This window comes from Eptatretus burgeri, chromosome 7, assembly GCF_056783735.1.
Source record: "Eptatretus burgeri isolate ZD-2024b chromosome 7, Ebu_testis_v1, whole genome shotgun sequence".
Lineage (NCBI taxonomy): Eukaryota > Metazoa > Chordata > Myxini > Myxiniformes > Myxinidae > Eptatretus > Eptatretus burgeri.
Genome location: NC_140967.1, coordinates 81,345,833 through 81,365,372, shown reverse-complemented (window position 1 = coordinate 81,365,372; position 19,540 = coordinate 81,345,833). Strand labels below are relative to the sequence as shown.

At 42.0% G+C, this 19,540-nt stretch overlaps 1 protein-coding gene across 1 annotated transcript in view; it reads right to left on the bottom strand.

Moving 5' to 3' along the window:
• The window catches only part of LOC147023628 (uncharacterized), a 244,871-nt gene that overhangs the window by 14,636 nt on the left and 210,695 nt on the right, over positions 1–19,540 (bottom strand). The window contains exons 38-44 of the mRNA XM_085889230.1: positions 13,788–13,914; positions 13,278–13,358; positions 12,365–12,463; positions 8,463–8,513; positions 7,290–7,475; positions 6,880–7,013; positions 2,050–2,122 (exon numbers count right to left, since the gene is read on the bottom strand). Coding sequence (XP_085745356.1) covers positions 2,050–2,122; positions 6,880–7,013; positions 7,290–7,475; positions 8,463–8,513; positions 12,365–12,463; positions 13,278–13,358; positions 13,788–13,914 — 751 coding nt within the window. The remainder of the gene's footprint in view (positions 1–2,049; positions 2,123–6,879; positions 7,014–7,289; positions 7,476–8,462; positions 8,514–12,364; positions 12,464–13,277; positions 13,359–13,787; positions 13,915–19,540) is intronic.

Here is a 19,540-nt window from a genome sequence, read left to right as displayed (position 1 = left end):
CATCTCTTCCTTAGTTTCAGGTGATGGCCCCTGGTCCGGTCACTGTCTATTGTGATTAAAAAAAAAATTCTGCACTTATTTTGTCGATACCCTTCATTTTCTTCGACATCTCTATCATGTGCCCTTGTAACCACCTCCTTTCCAGTTTATAAATAAATAAAGCCATGCCTCTTTCAGCCACTCTTCATAGCTGAATCCAGCTCAGCCCGGAATCAATCTTTTCACCCTGCGCTGAACCCTCTCTATTATGGCACATGTCCTCCCTGAGCTGTGGTAACCAAAACTGCACACAATATTCTAGATGAGGTCTCAATAAATTCCTGTACAGTGTTAACACTACCTCTTTTAATTGATAATTAATCCCTCCATGAATACAACCGAGAACCCTGTTAGCTTTACCTATGGCTGCCTGGCACTGTGCTGTCTGCTTACCCCCCCCCCCACCTCCCCCAAATCTATGACGAACCTCAAACCCTTCTCCTGTGTGACATGCTCCAAGACTACCCCTTGCATTATATAATCTCCATCTTCATTGTTCTTAAGCCTGGTGTTGGCTTAGTGGTTAGAGTGGTGGCTTGGGATCCCAGGGTCCTGAGTTCAAGCCCCGTTGGCTGCTGAATTAACACCAGGGGGTTGACTCAGCCTGTCATCCTTCCGAGGTCGGCGAAATGAGTACCAGTGTACTGGTCCTGGTGTATGCCCCAGTAAGAATAGGTGTACCATATCCCTGTGTGTCGTAAGAGGTGACCAGGGTTGGCGTCAGGAAGGGCATCCAGCCATAAAACATTGCCTCAAGAAAAAGCCCAACCCCTGCACAGCAGGGAAAAATGGCTGTAAAAACGGTCATTTTTTTATCATCTTCATTGTTCTTACCTATCCCCAGCACCTTACATTTATTTATGTTACATTACATCTGCCAATTTTTCCCCAATTTATGAAAGCATATCGATTTTCCTGAATGTGACCACCCTCCTCTCTCTATCTACCTTACCTCCAAGCTCTGTGTCATCTGCAAACTTAGAAAGTGACTTTTTCATCCCACTATCCAAATCCTTTGATTAAATAATAAATTGCTCCTTATCACTAACCAGTTTCCAATCCAGTTAGTTACCTGACCAGCCACTCCACAAGCCCTCACCTCAGCAAACAACCTTATCAATGCTTTCTGAAAGACTAGATACACTACATAGTGGTATCTTACGTGGTACCTTATCAATACCTTCTGGAAGTCTAGATATACTTTGTCCACCGCACTTCCCTCATCCACCCAGTCAGAAACTGCTTCATCGAAGTCCAATACATTTATTAAACATGATTTCCCTTTAGTACATCCATGCTGACTACATTTAATTAGTTTGAAATTATTCAACTGGTTCCCTATTCATTCCTTAATCTTCGCCTCCAACAGCTTCCCTCCAACTGAATTCAAACATAAGGGAAGGAAGGAAAGAGAAAGGAAGGGAAGAGATAGAAGTAAGTAGAGGGGATGCTTAAAACTATGTATTTGGGAAAAGGGTGGGAAGTCAATATTTTGTGTATGTATTATTTATACCAGCAGAGTACCCGCCCGATGGGCGAACTTGTTCCAGGAATGCAACACGTTCTTCTGATGCAAACCTATATTTAGGCAGTGTATTGGCAACTGACAGCTGCCTCATTCGCTCCCGAAAACAAAATAAAACTCGAAGGGCACCCAGTCGAGCGCATACCTCCGCCACGTAATGCCTGATCCATGAGAACACATCGGGCCCAATACATTTTTGAAATATCATGCTATACAGTACGATCATGCTATCATCATATCATGCTATCATGCCTCTCCCTCCTTCCCCCCCCCCCCAAGACCACCAGCAAAGATAAAAACACGCCGATACACTAATTGGGGTAATGCCAATTCTATGTAGCAAGTTTGGAAGTAATCGGCCCAGAAAAGTTAGAGTAGCGTGACAAACAAACACACAAACACACACAAGCAAACACTGGTCCGTGACTAAGAGTAAAGATGACCCTAAAACTCATCAGCTTGTGTTAGAACACTTGTGACTTTACCAGGTGCTCCAGTGATTCCAGATCTTCCCATATTTCCTTTAACTCCATCAGCACCAGTCTCTCCATGAAGTCCCTGTTGAGGAAACGCTGCACTGCGTATCAGATGGTCTACATTTAGAATGTACTCTCATCAATAACCAACATTTATACATTTCATAATCTTTAAGAACGACAATTACAAGCTGTCCTTTACACCAGTGAAAAAGTTTGACTCCAATATTGTGATGAACGTATACATTCAGTGTCATAACATTGCTGTGATCGTTAAAACATCACCGAAATGGCAGATTCTCACCAGTCATCAATCATTGTTACAAAATCACCCACAGTAGAGCACACAGAGAAGAAAAAGATAAGCCGAGGACAAAAAAAAACTAAAAACCATCAGAGCAGCCAAAAGTTTCTTGTTATAATTAAGTAAGACTGGCATCAGAACCTTGTGTTAAAATGAAGATAAAGTAATGTGTTCTCGGTGGCGTAATGGAGTGTCTGTTCTGAGTCGGTGAGGATGACGGTTCAATCCTGATCCGGGCAAGTCATACCAAAGACTTTAAAAATGTTGCTTCCTTGCTTGACGCTCAGCATTTAGAGGATAAAGCATAGACAAACCTGGTGGGTTGGTGCCCCATCCCATCTGCTAACATTAATTGGTAGATGTTCATTAAAGATCGTACAGTGTACTTCGTTATCGCCTGCACCTAATTCCAAATTCCTGGCTGGAATGCAGGTATCAAGTGGTATTGTCTTCTTTGGAGGTTCCTTAACCCTCAAGTACACTTGCACCGTCATTCTCACTAACAGGACCTCGTCACATGTTGATTCTCAATTATGTTAATTTGTTCAACATCAAATCATCACATCTTCTTCTTGGTCTTCTACTTATTCTGCAGCATTATTAATAACTACAACGCAACATCAGTGGAGCTTCTGACACGGATCTTGCTCTCCCATTTGGGTCGGTCTTATACCAATTATTTATCAACATCTTTCTCCTTTATGTCCACTTGCACACAATCACTCCACCTTCTCTTCGGTCTGCCATGCTGTCTCTTTCTGGGTGGTGTCATTGTCATCAATCTTCTGTTCACATACTCCTCATTCCTTCTCCCCACCCAATTCCTCATCCCTTCTCATCACATGCCCATATCCATCTCGATCTACTTCCCTGTACCTTCTTTGATGCTTCAGCAACCTTCATAGTTCCATTTATGTATTCTTTCTTCACATGATCTTTTCACATGATGGTTGCATGAGTTATACCACATGACCATCTCAACATCCTCATCTCAATTACATCTAATCTTTGCTCCAAATTTATTGTCATTGGCCAAGTCTCCGTGCCATACAACAGCGCTGACCTCACTGTCATCGTCATCTTTCAATCACAAAGCACACCTGAAACCTTCTTCCAGTTACTCCATCCTGCCTGTATCCTGATGCTCATCTCCCTATCTAATGCACCATCCTGCTACACTACTGAACCCAGGTACTTGAACTTCTGCACCTTCTTGACCTTTTCCCCTTTGCATCACCACTCCGTTTCCCTCTACCTTTTCAATACTCACTGTACATATTTCATGTACTCCGTTTCTGACCGAGTAATTCTCAGGCTCCGATCTTCCAATGCCTTCCTCCACTAATTCCACTTTCAATTCGACCTCTCCCTTATTTTCGGCACACAATACCATGCCATCTGCAAACAACATGCTCCATGGTGCCTGTGTTCTCACGTCAGCTGTCAGAACATCCATCACAATAAGAAACAAAAATGGCCTCGATGCAGAGCCTTGATGTACATTGACTTCCACCATTAAACTATCCGTCACTCCAACACTGATCTTCACTTGTGTAGAGCACCCATTGTACATATCCTGGATCAGTTTCACATACTTCTCTGGCATGGATCTCTCTCAAACATTTTCACAACTCGTGTCGCAGCACTCTATCATAGGTCTTTTCCAAATCGATAAATACCGAAGGGAGATCCTTCTGACCTTCTCTACACTCTTCAACCATCCGTCTAAGGGCAAAAATCGTGTCCACTGTGCTCCTGCCTGGCATAAATCCAAATTGCTCTTATCTGACCATTACTTCCTCCTTCAATATTCTCTCAGATCTTCAATGTGTGCGACATCAGTTTGATGACTATGTAGTTGTTGCATGCTTGCTCATCTCCTTTATGCTTGTAAATCTGGACCGATATGCTTTCTCTGCACTCACTCAGCATTTCTTCTTTTTCATAAATGTTCCTGAACAGCTGTAGCAAGAAGTCAACACCCTCTTCACCCAACACTAGCTTCCACACTTCAACAGGTATCACACCTGGCCCAATTACCTTACCATTTTTCATTCTCGCTAACACTCTCCCGACCTCTTCTTTCCGGATGGTTCTTGTTTATCCCTTGTTTTGCAGCAGGTTCTACTTTCTGAATTATTGGGTTCTCCTCATTTAGCAGTTTTATCGAGGAGATATCTTTGGATACACTGTCTCTGACTTTCACAATTCTACAGATGTTCTTCTGTCACTCCTCTGTCTCCAAATCACCATCATACATTCTTCTGCAAACTTGTGTCTTTGCCTTTGCCTCCGCATTATTTGCTTTATTATTTGCTATCCCATACTTATCTGGACTCTGTTAGTCATTGACGTCATCCCACTTCCCCAGAGGAACTTCGAGGCAACAACACAAACAGAAAGTACAGTACATCAATGCAACATGTGTTTCCAAAAAATAAAAAAAATCCATTTCCATTGCAACATCAAGTTCAATTGTAGTTCGGTTTCAAGAAAATCGTTCTCTGATCTGATCAGATCTTCCATTTTAGGGTCATCATTAATTCAGTTGCAGTGCCTCTAGAAAGTTTACACCCCCTTTCAAAATTTTCACCTTTTGTTGCCTTATAGCCTGGAATTAAATTGCATTAAATCAGACTTTTTCCACCTTTATTTAGACATCGTAACCCACAACTTCCAAGTGAAAAACAAATTATACAAATTTCAGAAAATTCATTAAAAGTACAAAACTATATCTTGGTTGAATATCTTGGTTCGATAAGATTCCACCCCCCTTTAATAGCAATTGTAAATGAGCTCAGGTGCAACCAATCACCTTCAAATTCACACACCAAGTTAATTGGCCTCCACCTGTGTTAAATTGTCATGATTCTGATTATTTAAGGATAAAATCAGCTGTTCCTGTAGGTTTCCTCTGCTGGGTAGTGCATTTCACAGCAAAGACTCAACCGTGACCACCAAGGAGCTTTCAAAAGACATTTCAAAAGCTTTCAAGGATAAAGTTGTAGAAAGGCACATATCAGGGGATGGGTATAAAAATATTTTGACAGCCTTGAATATCCCTTGGAGCACAGTAAAGACAATCATTAATGAGTGGAAGGCATATCGTACCACCAAGACCCTGCCTAGATCAGGCCGTCCCTTCAAACTGGATGACCAAGCAAGGAGTAGACTGATCAGAGAGGCCACTAATGGGCTAATGGCAACTTTGAAAGAACTACAGGCCTTTATGTCAAAGACTGGTCACCGTGTGCATGTGACAACAATATCCCAAGCACTCCACTAGTCTGGCCTGTACAGTAGGGTGGAAAGAAGGAAGCCATTACTCAGAAAAGCCCATGTTAAGTCCCGTTTGAGGTATGCATGAAACCACTTCTGAGATTCTGAAGCCATGTGGCAAAATGTTTTGTGGTCTGACAAAACCAAGATGGAAACTTTTGGCCAAAATGCAAAACATTATGTTTGGTGAAAACCCAACACAGCACATCATCCAAAGAACACCATCCCGACTGTGAAGCATGGTGGTGGCAGCGTCATGTTATGGGGATGGTTCTCATCAGCAGGGATCGGGACACTTATTAGGATAGAAGGGGAAATGGATGGAGCAAAATACAGTAAAATCCAAGAGGAAAACTGAAATTGTACGGAAGTTCACCTTTCAGCATGATAATGACCCAAAGCACACAGCCAAAGCTACACTGGAGTGGTGAAAGAACAAAAAGATAAATGTCCTTGAGTGGCCCAGTCAGAGCCTCGACTGAAATCCAATCGAAAATCTGTGGCATGACTTGAAGATTGCTCCCCACACAACTTGTGGGGACTTGAAGATTGCTCCCCACACAACTTGACTGAGCTTGAACAGTTTTGTACAGAAGAATGAGCAACTATTGCCCAATCAAGATGTGCAAAGTTGGTAGAAACCTATCCCAACAGACTATCAGCTGTAATTGCTGTCAAAGGTGTTTCCACCAAGTGTTAACTCAGGGTGGTGGAAACTTATCCAACCAAGATGTTCTAGTTTTGTATTTTTAATGAATTTTTTGAAATTTGTAGAATTTGTTTTTCACTTGCAAGTTGTGGGTTACGATGTGTAAGTAAAGGTGGGAAAAGTCTGATTTAATGCAATCTAATTCCAGACTACAAGGCAAGAAAAAGTAAAAAAATTGAAAGGGGGTGTAGACTTTCTATAGGCACTGCGTTGCAGTTTTTGATCAGGATGGAACTAAATGCAGCAAAGTTGTTTAGCCCTTCACTCACATATCCAGGGAATTTGTCCACGGTATTTGCTCAACGGCAGACTCTTGAAAAATGTAGCACAATAACATTGAGGCCCAAATATAAGAAGCAAGCTGAATGTTTTACTCTGAAGGATGGTTTGTTCCACAATGTATTGCGTCATGCTGACACTATAAAATGGGTTTATTAGTTTTATTAGGGTCTGATCTGTCAGGAATTGAATGCAGGGCAAGGCAGCTTGGAGGTGAGCATATTACCAACAACTCTTATATAAAGCAAGTAGTTTAATTATGCATTACCCTTCTACCCGGAGGGCCAATATTTCCCTTTGCTCCAAGGATGCCTGCCATGCCTGGCAGACCCGGCACTCCTTTGTCTCCTTTTGGTGCAGGAAACCCAGGAAGTCCTGGCTCACCCATCAGGCCCATTTGACCTTTATAAGGACAAGAAACCGACCCATGTGAAATGTATTCATGATCAACCTTCACGCTGAACAATACATCAAATCCAATCATTGTGTTTAAATAAACAAGAATGAATAGGCAACTTAACATTCAGTCATTGATTTTACAAGAATCTTTCTTTATCCCAGAAAAACACAACAGTATTAAAAACACTCATTCCGTTTTCAATGCATGAATGATACACTAAGTGGTGACTAGTATTAAATTCTGGGTAAAGGTAGCACACATTATAAAAATTCAGTTACCTGGGAGCCCTCTCTGACCCAAAACACCTGGATCTCCTTTAACTCCTGGCAAAGCGATGCCTGGTAGCCCCGGACGGCCTGGTGGGCCGTCGGCTCCCTGACTTCCAGGTGGCCCAAGTTCACCTTTGAAACCCGAAGGACCAGGTGGTCCAGGAGACCCAGGAACTCCAGACTTTCCTTTGGGTCCTGTGGAGGTCAAATATATTCAATCAACAGACACTCATAATGCTTCACTTTAAAAATAGCCATTTAAAAATAGACAAAAATAGCCATTAAAATGTCATGGTGGTCTAAACCAAAGACATAGATACAGAAAGAGGTCATTTGGTCCTTCATTCCTGTGTCAGACATACCGGTGATCTAAAAGGTGCTGCAAAACAAACTGAATTCCCCATTACCAAGAAATCCATCCATTCATTGGGACCATACCCTGTGCAGAGCATTGGTGCTGCCTAAGCAGTCTCCTTGGCTATTGGGCACAATCCTGGATGGGTTGCCACTCTGACACAGGATAACTAAGAAATAACTTTGAACAATATTGTATTTGTGGTTTGAGAATGAAGCAAGCAACAATCTGCAATCGTACTACGTTCTACATGATGCTTCTTTAATATCTGCATGATGCTTGGATTTTCCATCTCCATAATTGGCCTTTCAGTTAGTACCATAACCAATTGTACTCCATGATGAAGCACCCCCTGCTAAACTTCAAACTAGAACGGTGAATATATTTGGAATCAATATTGCCTTAACCAACTCAGAATGAGGAAGCTCAAAGGTGAGCACTCTATGGACTGAGATATATTGAGACCTTTACGTAATCTTGTGATTGCCTTGCAATGGCCATGCGTCTATAGATTCGATGCACCAAACTACGCATCCATTCCATTGTAATAATAACACAGGATTGTCATCACTGTGCATGGCTATTGAATTGGTAAATTTACTTTGCAATTCACTTGGAAGCAAAAGAGAGGGCTCAGCTTTTGTAACACAGTGGTGTCATAACTTGTTATGGCACCACTGGTAAATCGCTTCACTGAGTGCAACACATTACACAAACAGCAGGCATGTTGATACAACTTCTGTTTTCTTTTTTACATGTACACTACTTTCTCGAGCATAATGTCATTTGTATAATGCCAGCCTTCAAGTGTCGACAATGAATTTTACCTTGAGGACCAGGGGGCCCAGAAGTACCTGGTCTACCTGAGATTGTTAATCCTGGAAAAAAAAGAAGGTGTGGGGGGGGGGGGAGGTGAGGACGAGGGTGGGATTAGAGACAATTTTTTTTTTCAAAATCAGCCTCCTTAAAGTTTAGCAAATTAATAAATTAAATCTAAAAAGAAGCTTGCTCATTAAAACAATTCCTGTTCAAAAGGTCAACACACGAATCACGTTTCGGATCAACACAGACACTTACTTCTCAGCCTTCTGGGATAAATGTTGCTCGTCAAATTCTGTGAGAGGTAATTTATGATTTTAAAATAATGTAATCCCAAATTAACTTCTGTGTTACCACCAAGGTAGTACTTTAGTAAGCTCACAATTCTTCTTATTTGGTATGTAGCACAAGGCTGCGTGATGGCATCATTGGCTGAGGGTGCGGCTGTACCGCTAATGCGATGCCCTCTGTCGGTTAGGGGAGGAATTTTGAATTTGTTCATAGTGCTGGCGATAGCTCGCCTACTCTTCGCAAAGGACACCGTGGGATATTTATCGTCCACCAACTAATGCCAGCAGACGGGACGTTCAGTTTAACATCCTTCAGAGACGGCACATGCATTGATAAACTCACAATGATATGTTTCTTCTTATACAGCATGGTAGATAGCTAGCAGCAGCAAATTAATCAGGAAGGCAGTGAGGAAGTATGCAAAACCACAGATTAATACACCAGACATGATCATGAGCAGGTTATCAACCAAGGAAAACGTCCTCAGTTTTTGGAGTAGAGCGCCAAACTCAAACTTGGCTTGAGCTTCATGATATTTCGCTTAGTATTTGTAACATCCGTCCATAATAACAACACGGGCCATCTTGCAAGTATGGTCTTCGATGTTACTTTGCAACTGCTTGGGGCACTGCCACGTCATATGTCCTCGAGTGTTTCCAGCCTTTAAGGCTGATGTTCTACCAAAATAAGTCTTTCAATGAGATCATTAAAAAAAAAAATTATTATGGGGGGACAGGAACATCTCTGGGTATCTGGATCGATGAGCATGTTGACTGGACCTTTCCCGCTGCGCGTCTGGGAGCGATCTGCATCAAGCACGAGCAACATCGCTCACTCGAAAGGTTTTTCGATGGTCATCGATAAATAAGTCCGATGTTGAAACCGTGGTTGAGAGGGGTTCCTTTTATTTATTGCACAGTTAGTTACGTGATCATCCCAGCGGCCATGTTTTTCTCGTTCTTCCCTTCTCACCAAACCATATTTATTTATTTTTCATGAATCCTTTGTAAATGCGAACCTGTGTCTTGGACATTGGGGAACACGCAACTCCAAGCGCATGATAGATTTGGCAGAATAAATCCGAAGATGAGTCGATTGGGAATCGTCGCATTTAAAGCGCCATGAGAAAGAGGAGCTCCGGTCTGCTGTTCACTATCAGCAGATTCACCAATGGACATATGGTTCTTAAACCACCGACCTGCATCCAAATTTTGGGTGAATGTGGTGACCTATCGTCCTCTACCCACCTGGCAGTGTGTTAGTGGTTAAAGCAGTGATCTTCACTATTTTTTGGGGAGGGGAGGGCACTTTTGCCAATAAGGCATCAGTGTGAGAGCTGCCACACCACTTGCAGGGCTCCATAATGGCTGCTATTCGGCCACGCCTCCACATACTCTTCTGCGTTGTGGTTAACTGGGCCGCAAGCAGAATTGGTTGTTTCCTGCAACCATATGATGGAGTGAGGTAACTTTTATGCTTCGCATTGGAACACTCATTTGAAACCATTGGTTCAGTTTGATAGCATTTATTGCGGATTATTATGGGGTGTTTTTACATTTTTATATTGTCGGCCACACATCAGGAGCCGCACTTTAGGCTACCAGGAGCCACCAATGCCTTGTGGGCTGTAGAACAGGGGGTTTGAGAGTCTGTGCGTTTGTCTGTCTGTGTCTGTGTGTGTTTCCGTAGCATTTTTTTTACAATTTTAACTTTTGTTATCAAATTTTCAGCAAAGCTTTATTATGAGAATATGCAGAAGTCAAGTTAATATTTTGGTCAAAAGATTACAAGGTCAAAGACGCATCACATAAAATCGTCAATTTTGATCCAATTGACCATGAAATTTTAATTATCATTTTAGCTTTTGTAATCAGTTTTTTAACAAAGCTCTATTATGAGAATATAGAGAAACAAATTAATAATTTGGTCAAAAGGTCAAAGGCAAACGTCAGACAAAATCATCAATTTTCATCCAATTGATCTGAAAATAATTTTTTTTGCATATTGGGTCACTAAAATGGTTCACCAATCAAAGGTTAGAAGCGGAATGGGTGCACATTGGGTCACTGAGGGTTTTTATTTTGAGGTCAAAAGATCAAGGTCACCTAAAATAGTAAATTTTTCAGAATTTTTTTTTTTTAGCTGTTTCCGTCATGTTTAGCATATAGACGAAAAGAGAAGTCTGAATACAAAGCCAATGCAGACAGGCTTTACATCTTCAGATGCTTTCTAGTTTTTTATTTTATATTTTTGACTAACAAATTCGATTTTGATTTTATTTCTGACTTAATTACAAAGCATTGATAAATTTTCAAAACAATGAAATTTCAGTATTTTAAATTTTTTTATATGAAATGGGCAACAACAAAAAAAATCATGTAATTTGATGTTTGCTTGAGTTCCAAAATTTGACAATTTTCTGGAAGACAGTGTATATCTGCCCCTGATGTGCAACGTTTGTCACTACTGTGTCCCAATAATTATTGCTCGTCAAAATTAATTATAATTAAAAATCGTTTTTTTGTAAAACTTAAAAAAAAATATGTTAATGGCCTTCATTTATATAATTTTGAAATGGTGTTTTTTTGCATTTTATTGTGCTTCTGACATTTCTAAACTTCTATCATTATTGTAGTGCATATCTGAGGAAAAAAGAAAAGCTTCTTTCATGCAATAATAGCTTATGTAAACAAAAAGACTTCAGAGAACACAATACCAGGACTCACAAAACTTTCCATTTGGGATATTCTATAATTACGACAACCCACCGATGACTAGATTTGTATAAGCCAGATGAAGATAAAATAAATAGCTCAAAACTGGTCAAATCATCCCATTCGACTGTTTATTCAAAAGCAAAGCAAAATCTATTTTTAATGGAAATTTATTTATACATTAAAACTAATTGGCAAGTGTCACAAGTTTTTTTCATCTGACAGTTGAGGAAAGTATGTAGAAGTACCAAAAGTATGCTGGTGTGCTTTGTATCTCAAAAATGCTTTCAAAAGAGTCCAAAGTGATCAAAAATATCCATGCCAATACTATCAATGATGTTCTACCAGAGATTACGATTATTATTATTATTATTATTATTATTATTATTATTGTTTCGCACGTAGCCTGTGGCTGCTGGTTGTATCATTGCTGGAAGCACGGCTGTGCTGCTGATGTAGTGCCCCCTGTGTCCAGTAAGCTGGTCCTCATTTTGCCAACCTTGGAAGGATGACAGACTGTCAACCCACCTGGTGTAATTTAACGTCAGACACAGAGGCTCAAACTTAAGACCCTAAAATCTTAAGTCAACCACCTTAACCGTTAAGACAACAACAGACTTCCGGAGATTGCAGTATTCGTCTTTGAATCATGGAATAAGTATGGTTGCTATGAAAAAGGAAGATAATCCTGAAGGCTGAATTTACTTTTTGATGACATTTTCATTTTCAAAATGTAATATCTCCATCATATCCCAAGACAAATCCACAGTTTTCATTTTAAAAGTGTTATTTACAGAGCTTGTGGAGATCCACGTTTTAGAAACTCATCATTTGCATGCTTTGTCAAATGAGCCAACCACAATGAGCCAAGCAAACAGATGATGACTCTGATACAATCAACATACCTGATTCGCCTGGAGGCCCAACTGGCCCTGGAAAGCCATCACGGCCTGGTTTGCCAGGTATACCAGAAGGTCCTGTCTCTCCCGGTACCCCCCGGTGACCTAGGAAATAGAAATATTTCAGGACATGTTTTAATATTTATATCTGACCTTTCTGCTGATGCTCTCATCACAGGACACTTGTACCTATTTGGGATATCAGAATGAGAATAAAAAAGGACAAAAAAAAATCAAGTAACTTTTCCATTGTTGTAGTTCTGGGAATGAGAGATATTTTTCTTTTCCGAAGATGATGAACCATACGAGTAAATGCAAGCTTTGCTTCAAGTTTATGTCTTTGCCACTTGAAACAACTACAGGAATCTTGTTCCTCCATCATGTGCCCATGTGGTCTCTTGTAGATGTAGTCTTTTAGCTCCATCAACTTTGGGCCTCAAGAGTAAGTTATTAATAAGAGAGTCCTTGTGGAGTAGTTTCGCTATTTCCTATAGTCACGTATGCCTTCACCTGGTTACATCAGCAAGCTGAACAGCTGCAATGATGTTATTAACTTATTAGGGTCAGTCTCATAAATATAGCACATCGACGGGGTTAAGTCACACTTAACAACCACAACTTGGTAACTGAATCTTAAACGCATGTAGTCGAAAGTAGTCGAAAAGTTACTGCTTGCACTTGTTTTACTACGCAATTTCTCATTTAAAAAATGGTTTGCAAACTAACTTAAATATTAAAAAAAGTGGAAGACCTTGGGAAAAAAGCAATCAATAATTAAATATTAGAGATGACGTTTTGAATGACATGAAAATAACTTCTCTGGTTATGAAGATTATGGTATCTGTGCACCACCAAACAATGAATGGCCTGGCCTTCACCAAGTGCACAATTAATTAACCGCAAGAGCACATGTTCTTACCTTTGGGACCAGGACTTCCCAAAACTCCTGAACTTCCTTGTAAGCCTGGGCTGCCTTTTTCTCCTCTTTGTCCAGGAGTGCCTACACATACATTATTAGAAATGCTGTGCATATCATTGCTATAACTGTGGTGTAAATCGAGCAACAAGAGAGTCCAAAGGTTCCTCAGCAATTTGGGTGAACATTTCTGCCTTTAGATCCAACATCTTCCCATGACCTCCCCCCACCTCCCCTCATCCGTACCCCACCCAATGGTCCTTCTTTGAAGTGTCATCATGCCAGGAAAATAGACCCTAACAAAACAGTTGGATCCAAGCTCACTGCAATTTGGTACGAAAATAATGGGCTCAATCCCATTAGAAAAATTCAAACTTGTATCGGTTGCTCAAATACAATTTAAAGATAAAAATAGGACGTTCTTACATTGCATTGGCATTTCTCACCATGTTTACAATTATCTGGATAAAGGACAGAGAGAAGAGGAAAGGAGAGATATGGTATCGATCATACCTTGGAAACCAGGAAGTCCAGGATCTCCTTTTTTACCAACACCTCCTGCCATACCATCTAACCCATGGCTTCCAGTATTTCCCTTTGGGCCCTGCAATCCTGGTTTTCCTGGCCACCCAGCTTCTCCCTGGCTCACACATACATGAAAAAGTGGTGGATGAGGGACAATTCCAGAGGGTGGGCCACAAAAATGGTAAATTAAAACCAAGAAATCATAACGACACCAGTGACAGATATGAAGGAATTTTTTTTTAATATTATGAAATATTTCGACAATCCTCAAGTTTCACAACTTAAAGCGACTGTTCAATACGATCTCCCAGCTGTTCAATACATTTTCTTATATGCAGCAACAGGTTACGCATCACTTCGTGAAGGGTGTCTTATGTAACTCCCGACATAATCTGAAAACTTAAGTTCTGCATCTTTCAAATCAGCAATTGTGTCAGATGATCTGGGAGACCAAGATAATTCAATTCTTTAAATGGTAAGGTGATTCAGATTTTTTTTTTCCCCCAACCAAGCGAGGAATTCATTCGACAGGTGGAATGTGGCTCCATCTTGTTGAAACCACAAATTCTCATTATTTCTCACCCTGTTCCATCAGTACGTCTTCAGCATGTAAATATAATGATCTGACGTCACAGTTACTGGCATTTCGTTATAAGGGTCCTAAAAAAAAACAATTGGGGAACATAGATTTGCAACAAACTTGCTCGATCCAAAACAGACGGTGATTATCAAAGAGTGAAAACGAGTGGCTTTTTCAATCTCCCAAATCTGCAATTCTTTTTATTCATAATCCCATTAATATAAATATCAACTCATCAGAGATATGTCAGCGATATCAAGGTCTTCATTTTCCAGTGCTTCAGAAAAGTGGTTACATAATCCATCCCGTCTTCTGTGATCACGTTCATTAAGTTTCTGGAAAATCTGAACTTTGAAAGGAAAAAGGCCAATGTCTTCCTTCACCATTCGTCACGCTAATGTGCGACTGGTTCCTGTTTCAGCTGAGAGTCCTCTTGCTTATTTGTGTGCATTTATCTCCATGCGATGCCATCAGCCTGAACACTGAACGGGGCAGAAGATATCATGGCTTTGGATGGGGGATGATTCGAGATGGTGGTGAACATTGGTCTTGATGACATTGAGGGAAGAATGAGATTGAAGAGAATGGGGAAGTTGATTCCACGGGGGGAAGAGGAAACGAATGAGTGGAGGTGAGCAGTGCTCCTGAATTTTGGGAGTTTCATCAGAAGGGGATTGATGGTGGATTGTGTTGGCCCTACAGGACCCTGGGGGTGGAGGAGGGGGAGGAGGGGGGAGGAGGAGGACAAAGAACAGAAAGAGCAGTCGGTGCAAGACCATAAAGGAGGTGGCATAAGACAGAGAGAACACAGACATGTCTGTGATGGGAAAGTGGCAGGCCCATAGATAGACTCAGCTTCATCATGGGAGATTCCAATGATTTTTAAGGATTTGGTTTCCACGGCGTCAAGCGAAGCAAGGTGTGAGGCAGGGGCTATCAGCCCATAAGGGAGAGCAGTACATTAGCAAGCTGTGGATGAAGGCTTTGTAGGTGGAAAGGAGTTCAGGTGGTTTATACGATGGAGGATGTGAAGCCGGTGACTATCTTTGGTGGCAAACTTTGAAATGTGGTTTGCCCAATAAAGACCATGGCTGAGAGGAGAATCATGAAATAGAATCATGAGAATCATGAAAGATCATGAAAGACCCATGAGTTTGAGAAACTGAGCTTCCTCATTAGGATTGTTAAGAAAGTAGATGGGGGGCGAGGGGCGTGAGCTGCCAAGAGAGATAGTGAGAGTGTGAGATTGTCTGGTTTGAAAGGCATATTCCAAGTCTTTCACCAGCTTGTGATTTTGTCAAGGTCTGAAGAGAGGGAAGAGGCTGCTGCCAGCTTTGGACCTTAAGGATGAAGGATGTCACGGCAGAGGATGTAGTCGTCAGCAAATACATAAATGCGATTTTCCAGATTGTGAGAGAGATGGTTGATAAAGATTAGGAATAGAACTGGGCCTGGGGTACTCCAGCTTTAATGGGGAGAGGGGATGAAAGGATTCTGTCGAGTGCCACACGTTTGCTAAGACAGTAGAGGAGGTCAATGAGCCATGTGTTGAATTGGCCTTGGATGCCATAGGCAGAGAGTTCAGAGACCAAGGCAGGGTTCCAGACTGCATTGAGACCTCAAGAATTGTCAATAGAGGCAACCCTGAACTCATGTCTGTGGGCACAGAGAGGACACAATATTTGGAAGTAAACACAGAATTGAGGCATTTGTTCTTCTCACGAGTGGTATCAGCTGTGGTGCCTGGGGGTTGGGGGAGCATACACTAGAGGTGCCCCCATGTCCAAGAGGAAGAAAAGTTTGAAAGTTCAATCTTGAGATTGGACAGATGTTGTTTTCTGCCTCTCCTGAGAGTGGACACACACCTGTTGTGGGCTTTGTACTGGCATAGAGGGGGTTTGACACCATAAACTAAGGTGAATGGGGTTTGATTGTCGTGAGCAGACAACCTCTGCAAACTGTACTTCTCAAGATTCCCAAAATGGACATACGGAGAAAATATCATGGCTTGGGTGGAAGGCATTTTTCTTGAAGGCACGGAGAAAGTTGGTGCTGTCGGTATAGGAGGAGAGATGATGGACAAGGCAAGCGTTTCTCAACCGGGGGCCTATGGCCCCCCAAGGGGGCCATCGGCCTTCGACCGGGGGGGCCATAAGCGGACGCCGAAAAACTGCAATTCAGAATGCAGAAGCTTGTAATGTACAATTAAGGTGACGAGTCTCCGGTCATAGTGTCAAAGTAAAAAGGGTAGATGAGTTTAACCACGATTTTAAAAGAGAAGGCGGAGCCCACAGAGCATTCATATAAACCAATGTTTTCAAAAATTACCCCCGTGTGGGAGTGACGGTCATCTCTGCGAGAAAATATATAGCCTCCTGAAGGTAGGGCAGTTTTTGCAAACTTTGAAGTCACGTGACGCGAAAACGAAAGCGAATATCGAAAATCCGGCCTGACAAAATTTAGATATTGTCCCATAGATTCATATGCCACAATAAAATTCAAGATCGCTTGAGAAATGTAGGAGGAGATAGATTTTGAAAATCGTCATTTTCGCATTTTTTGCCAAATTTGAAGTCACGTGACACAAAAACGAAAGTGAATATGGAAAATCCGGCCCGATCAAAATTTAGATATTGTCCCATCGATTCATATGCCACGATCAAATTCAAGATCGCTTGAGAAATGTAGGAGGAGATAGATTTTGAAAATCGTCATTTTCGCAACTTCAAAGGCCTCGTGACCTTGACCTTCGGTGACCTTGAAAGTCATACCATCGTGTACGTCTCATCGACCTCTATCAGGATCACTAATGACCAGATCTCCCGCTTCAACTTCATTGTGAACGGACAGACGGACGGATCGTCACCTCTCCTCTCAACACCAATATTATTAGGTCATGCTCGAAGAGATGACCTAAAAACGTGAGAATTTTGTTTTTTTCAATTTTTTTCTCAGATGTCGAAGGTTCGAAAATGGAATGACAGCTGTGTCAAGTTTGGATTCAGGAATGTCAGTCGAGATGGCGTGGACTGCGCGCAATGTCTGCACTGCTCGGTCGTGATGTCAAATGCGTCACTACATCCTTCCAAACTTTCAAACCATCGCGACAAGATGCATCCCGGAAGGAAGGAAGATAATATCGACGCTCTGTCTGCGAAACGATCACGATATGACCGTGAAGTGACACTTCCCAAATTTGGATTCCGGCCAGAAGAAAAACCTGCTCTTCAATCCATCTACGAAGTGGCAGACCGAATTGCGAAGTGCAAGAATCCGCACACTATTGCTAAGGACCTTATCAAGCCATGTACAGAGAAAATGGTGAAATTGATGATCGGACCAGAGGCGAAAAAGAAGATCCAGCAAGTTTCGCTCTCTAATGACCCGATCCGACGACGGATTGACGACATGGCCGCTGATGTGTGCCGTCAAGTTTGCTCCGAAATCAAACAAGCAAGCTCCAGGCTAGCCTTCAATTAGACGAGTCTACCGACACCGCCCTGGAGAGCCAGTTGATCACCTTCGCTCGCTACGAGAGAGAGGGAAAGATGAAGGAAGAGTTCTTGTTCTGCAATACCCTACCAACCACAATGACAGCAGCAGATATCAAAGCTATTGTGGATCTTTTTTTGAAGCTAATGGACTCCGTTGGCAGAATTTCAAGCACATTTGCACTGATGGTGCCCCAGCGATAGTCGGCGTCAGAGGAGGGTTCGTCACGCTTGTGAAGAACGAATGGCCCCATGTGACGTCCTCCCACTGTTCACGACACCGATACGCTCTTGCGTCAAAGACTCTTCCGCCTCGTTTGCTGGAAGTCATGGACGTCGCGGTCAAAGTGATCAACTTCATTCGTGCGAAGGCCAAAAATCATCGGCTCTTCCAACTCCTGGCCAACGAAATGGGAGCGGAACATATTGGACTTCTGTTCCACACCAAAGTCCGTTGGCTATCGAGGGGGAAATGCCTCTCTTGGCTGTGTGAACTCCGGGTTGAGGTGGAAATCTTCCTGCGAGACAACGAAAACAACCTCCATGTCCACTTTGACAATGAAGAGTTCGTCATGATGCTCGCCTACCTGGCCGATATATTCGGCCGACTCAAGGAAATGAACCAGTCCTTGCAAGGCCGTGATGTGACAGTCAGTGACGTTCAAGACAAGCTTGCCGGACTGTCTGCGAGAATGGAAGTCTGGCAGGCACGAATCAAGGCCGGGTCCACTGCCTCGTTTCCTTTCTTGGACGAGCACCTGCAGACGCAGAGGATTGAGCTTCCCGTCGGCATCAAAGATTGCATCACTAGACATCTCGACAATCTCTCCGCTGAGTTCAAATCGTATTACGACGATGCACCGTTGGATGTTCCGTGGCACAAAGACCCGTTTAACGCCAAAATTGAACCTACTGAAGACGAAGCAGAGGAGCTGGCAGAGTTGAAGGTTTCAAAAGCAATGCAGCTGGTCTTCAGTAACAAAGAAGACCACTCCACCTTCTGGTTGGCTGTTCAGGATGCGTATCCACTACTCAGCAAGAAGGCATCCGTAATGCTCATTCAATTCGCCACAACATATCTTTGCGAATCTGGATTTTCTGACCTTGCGACCATTAAAACGAAGACCAGAAACCGTCTTGACGTTGGGAACGATATTCGCCTTGCTGCGTCCAAGACGGAGCCGGACATAAGAGGCCTTGTCAGACAAGCCCAACAGCAAGTGTGTCATTGATTGTATTGCTTAGAAAAATGTTTACTTTGATTTATCTTTTAAGACTGAGTAAATAAATTTCATAAAACGAAATCTGCATCTTTTATTGAAGGGCAGGGGACCACGAATGTTAAGCGACTCGGTAGGGGGGCATGGGCCATCAAAGGTTGAGAAACGCTGGACTAGGCACTTAGCTGAGAGACAGGTTTGTAAAATCAGCAAGAAGAAGAAGAAGAAGAAGAAGAAGAAGAAGAAGAAGAAGAAGAAGAAGAAGAAGAAGAAGAAGAAGAAGAAGAAGAAGAAGAAGAAGAAGAAGAAGAAGAAGAAGAAGAGAAAGAAGAAGAGTACTCATGACAGAGAAATAAGAAAAGTGAAGCATTTTAAAGTATTTTTTAAAAGGAAGAAGGAAGAAACGTTTCCTTCAATGAAGACATTTGGTGCCGCCGAAGCATTTTCTTG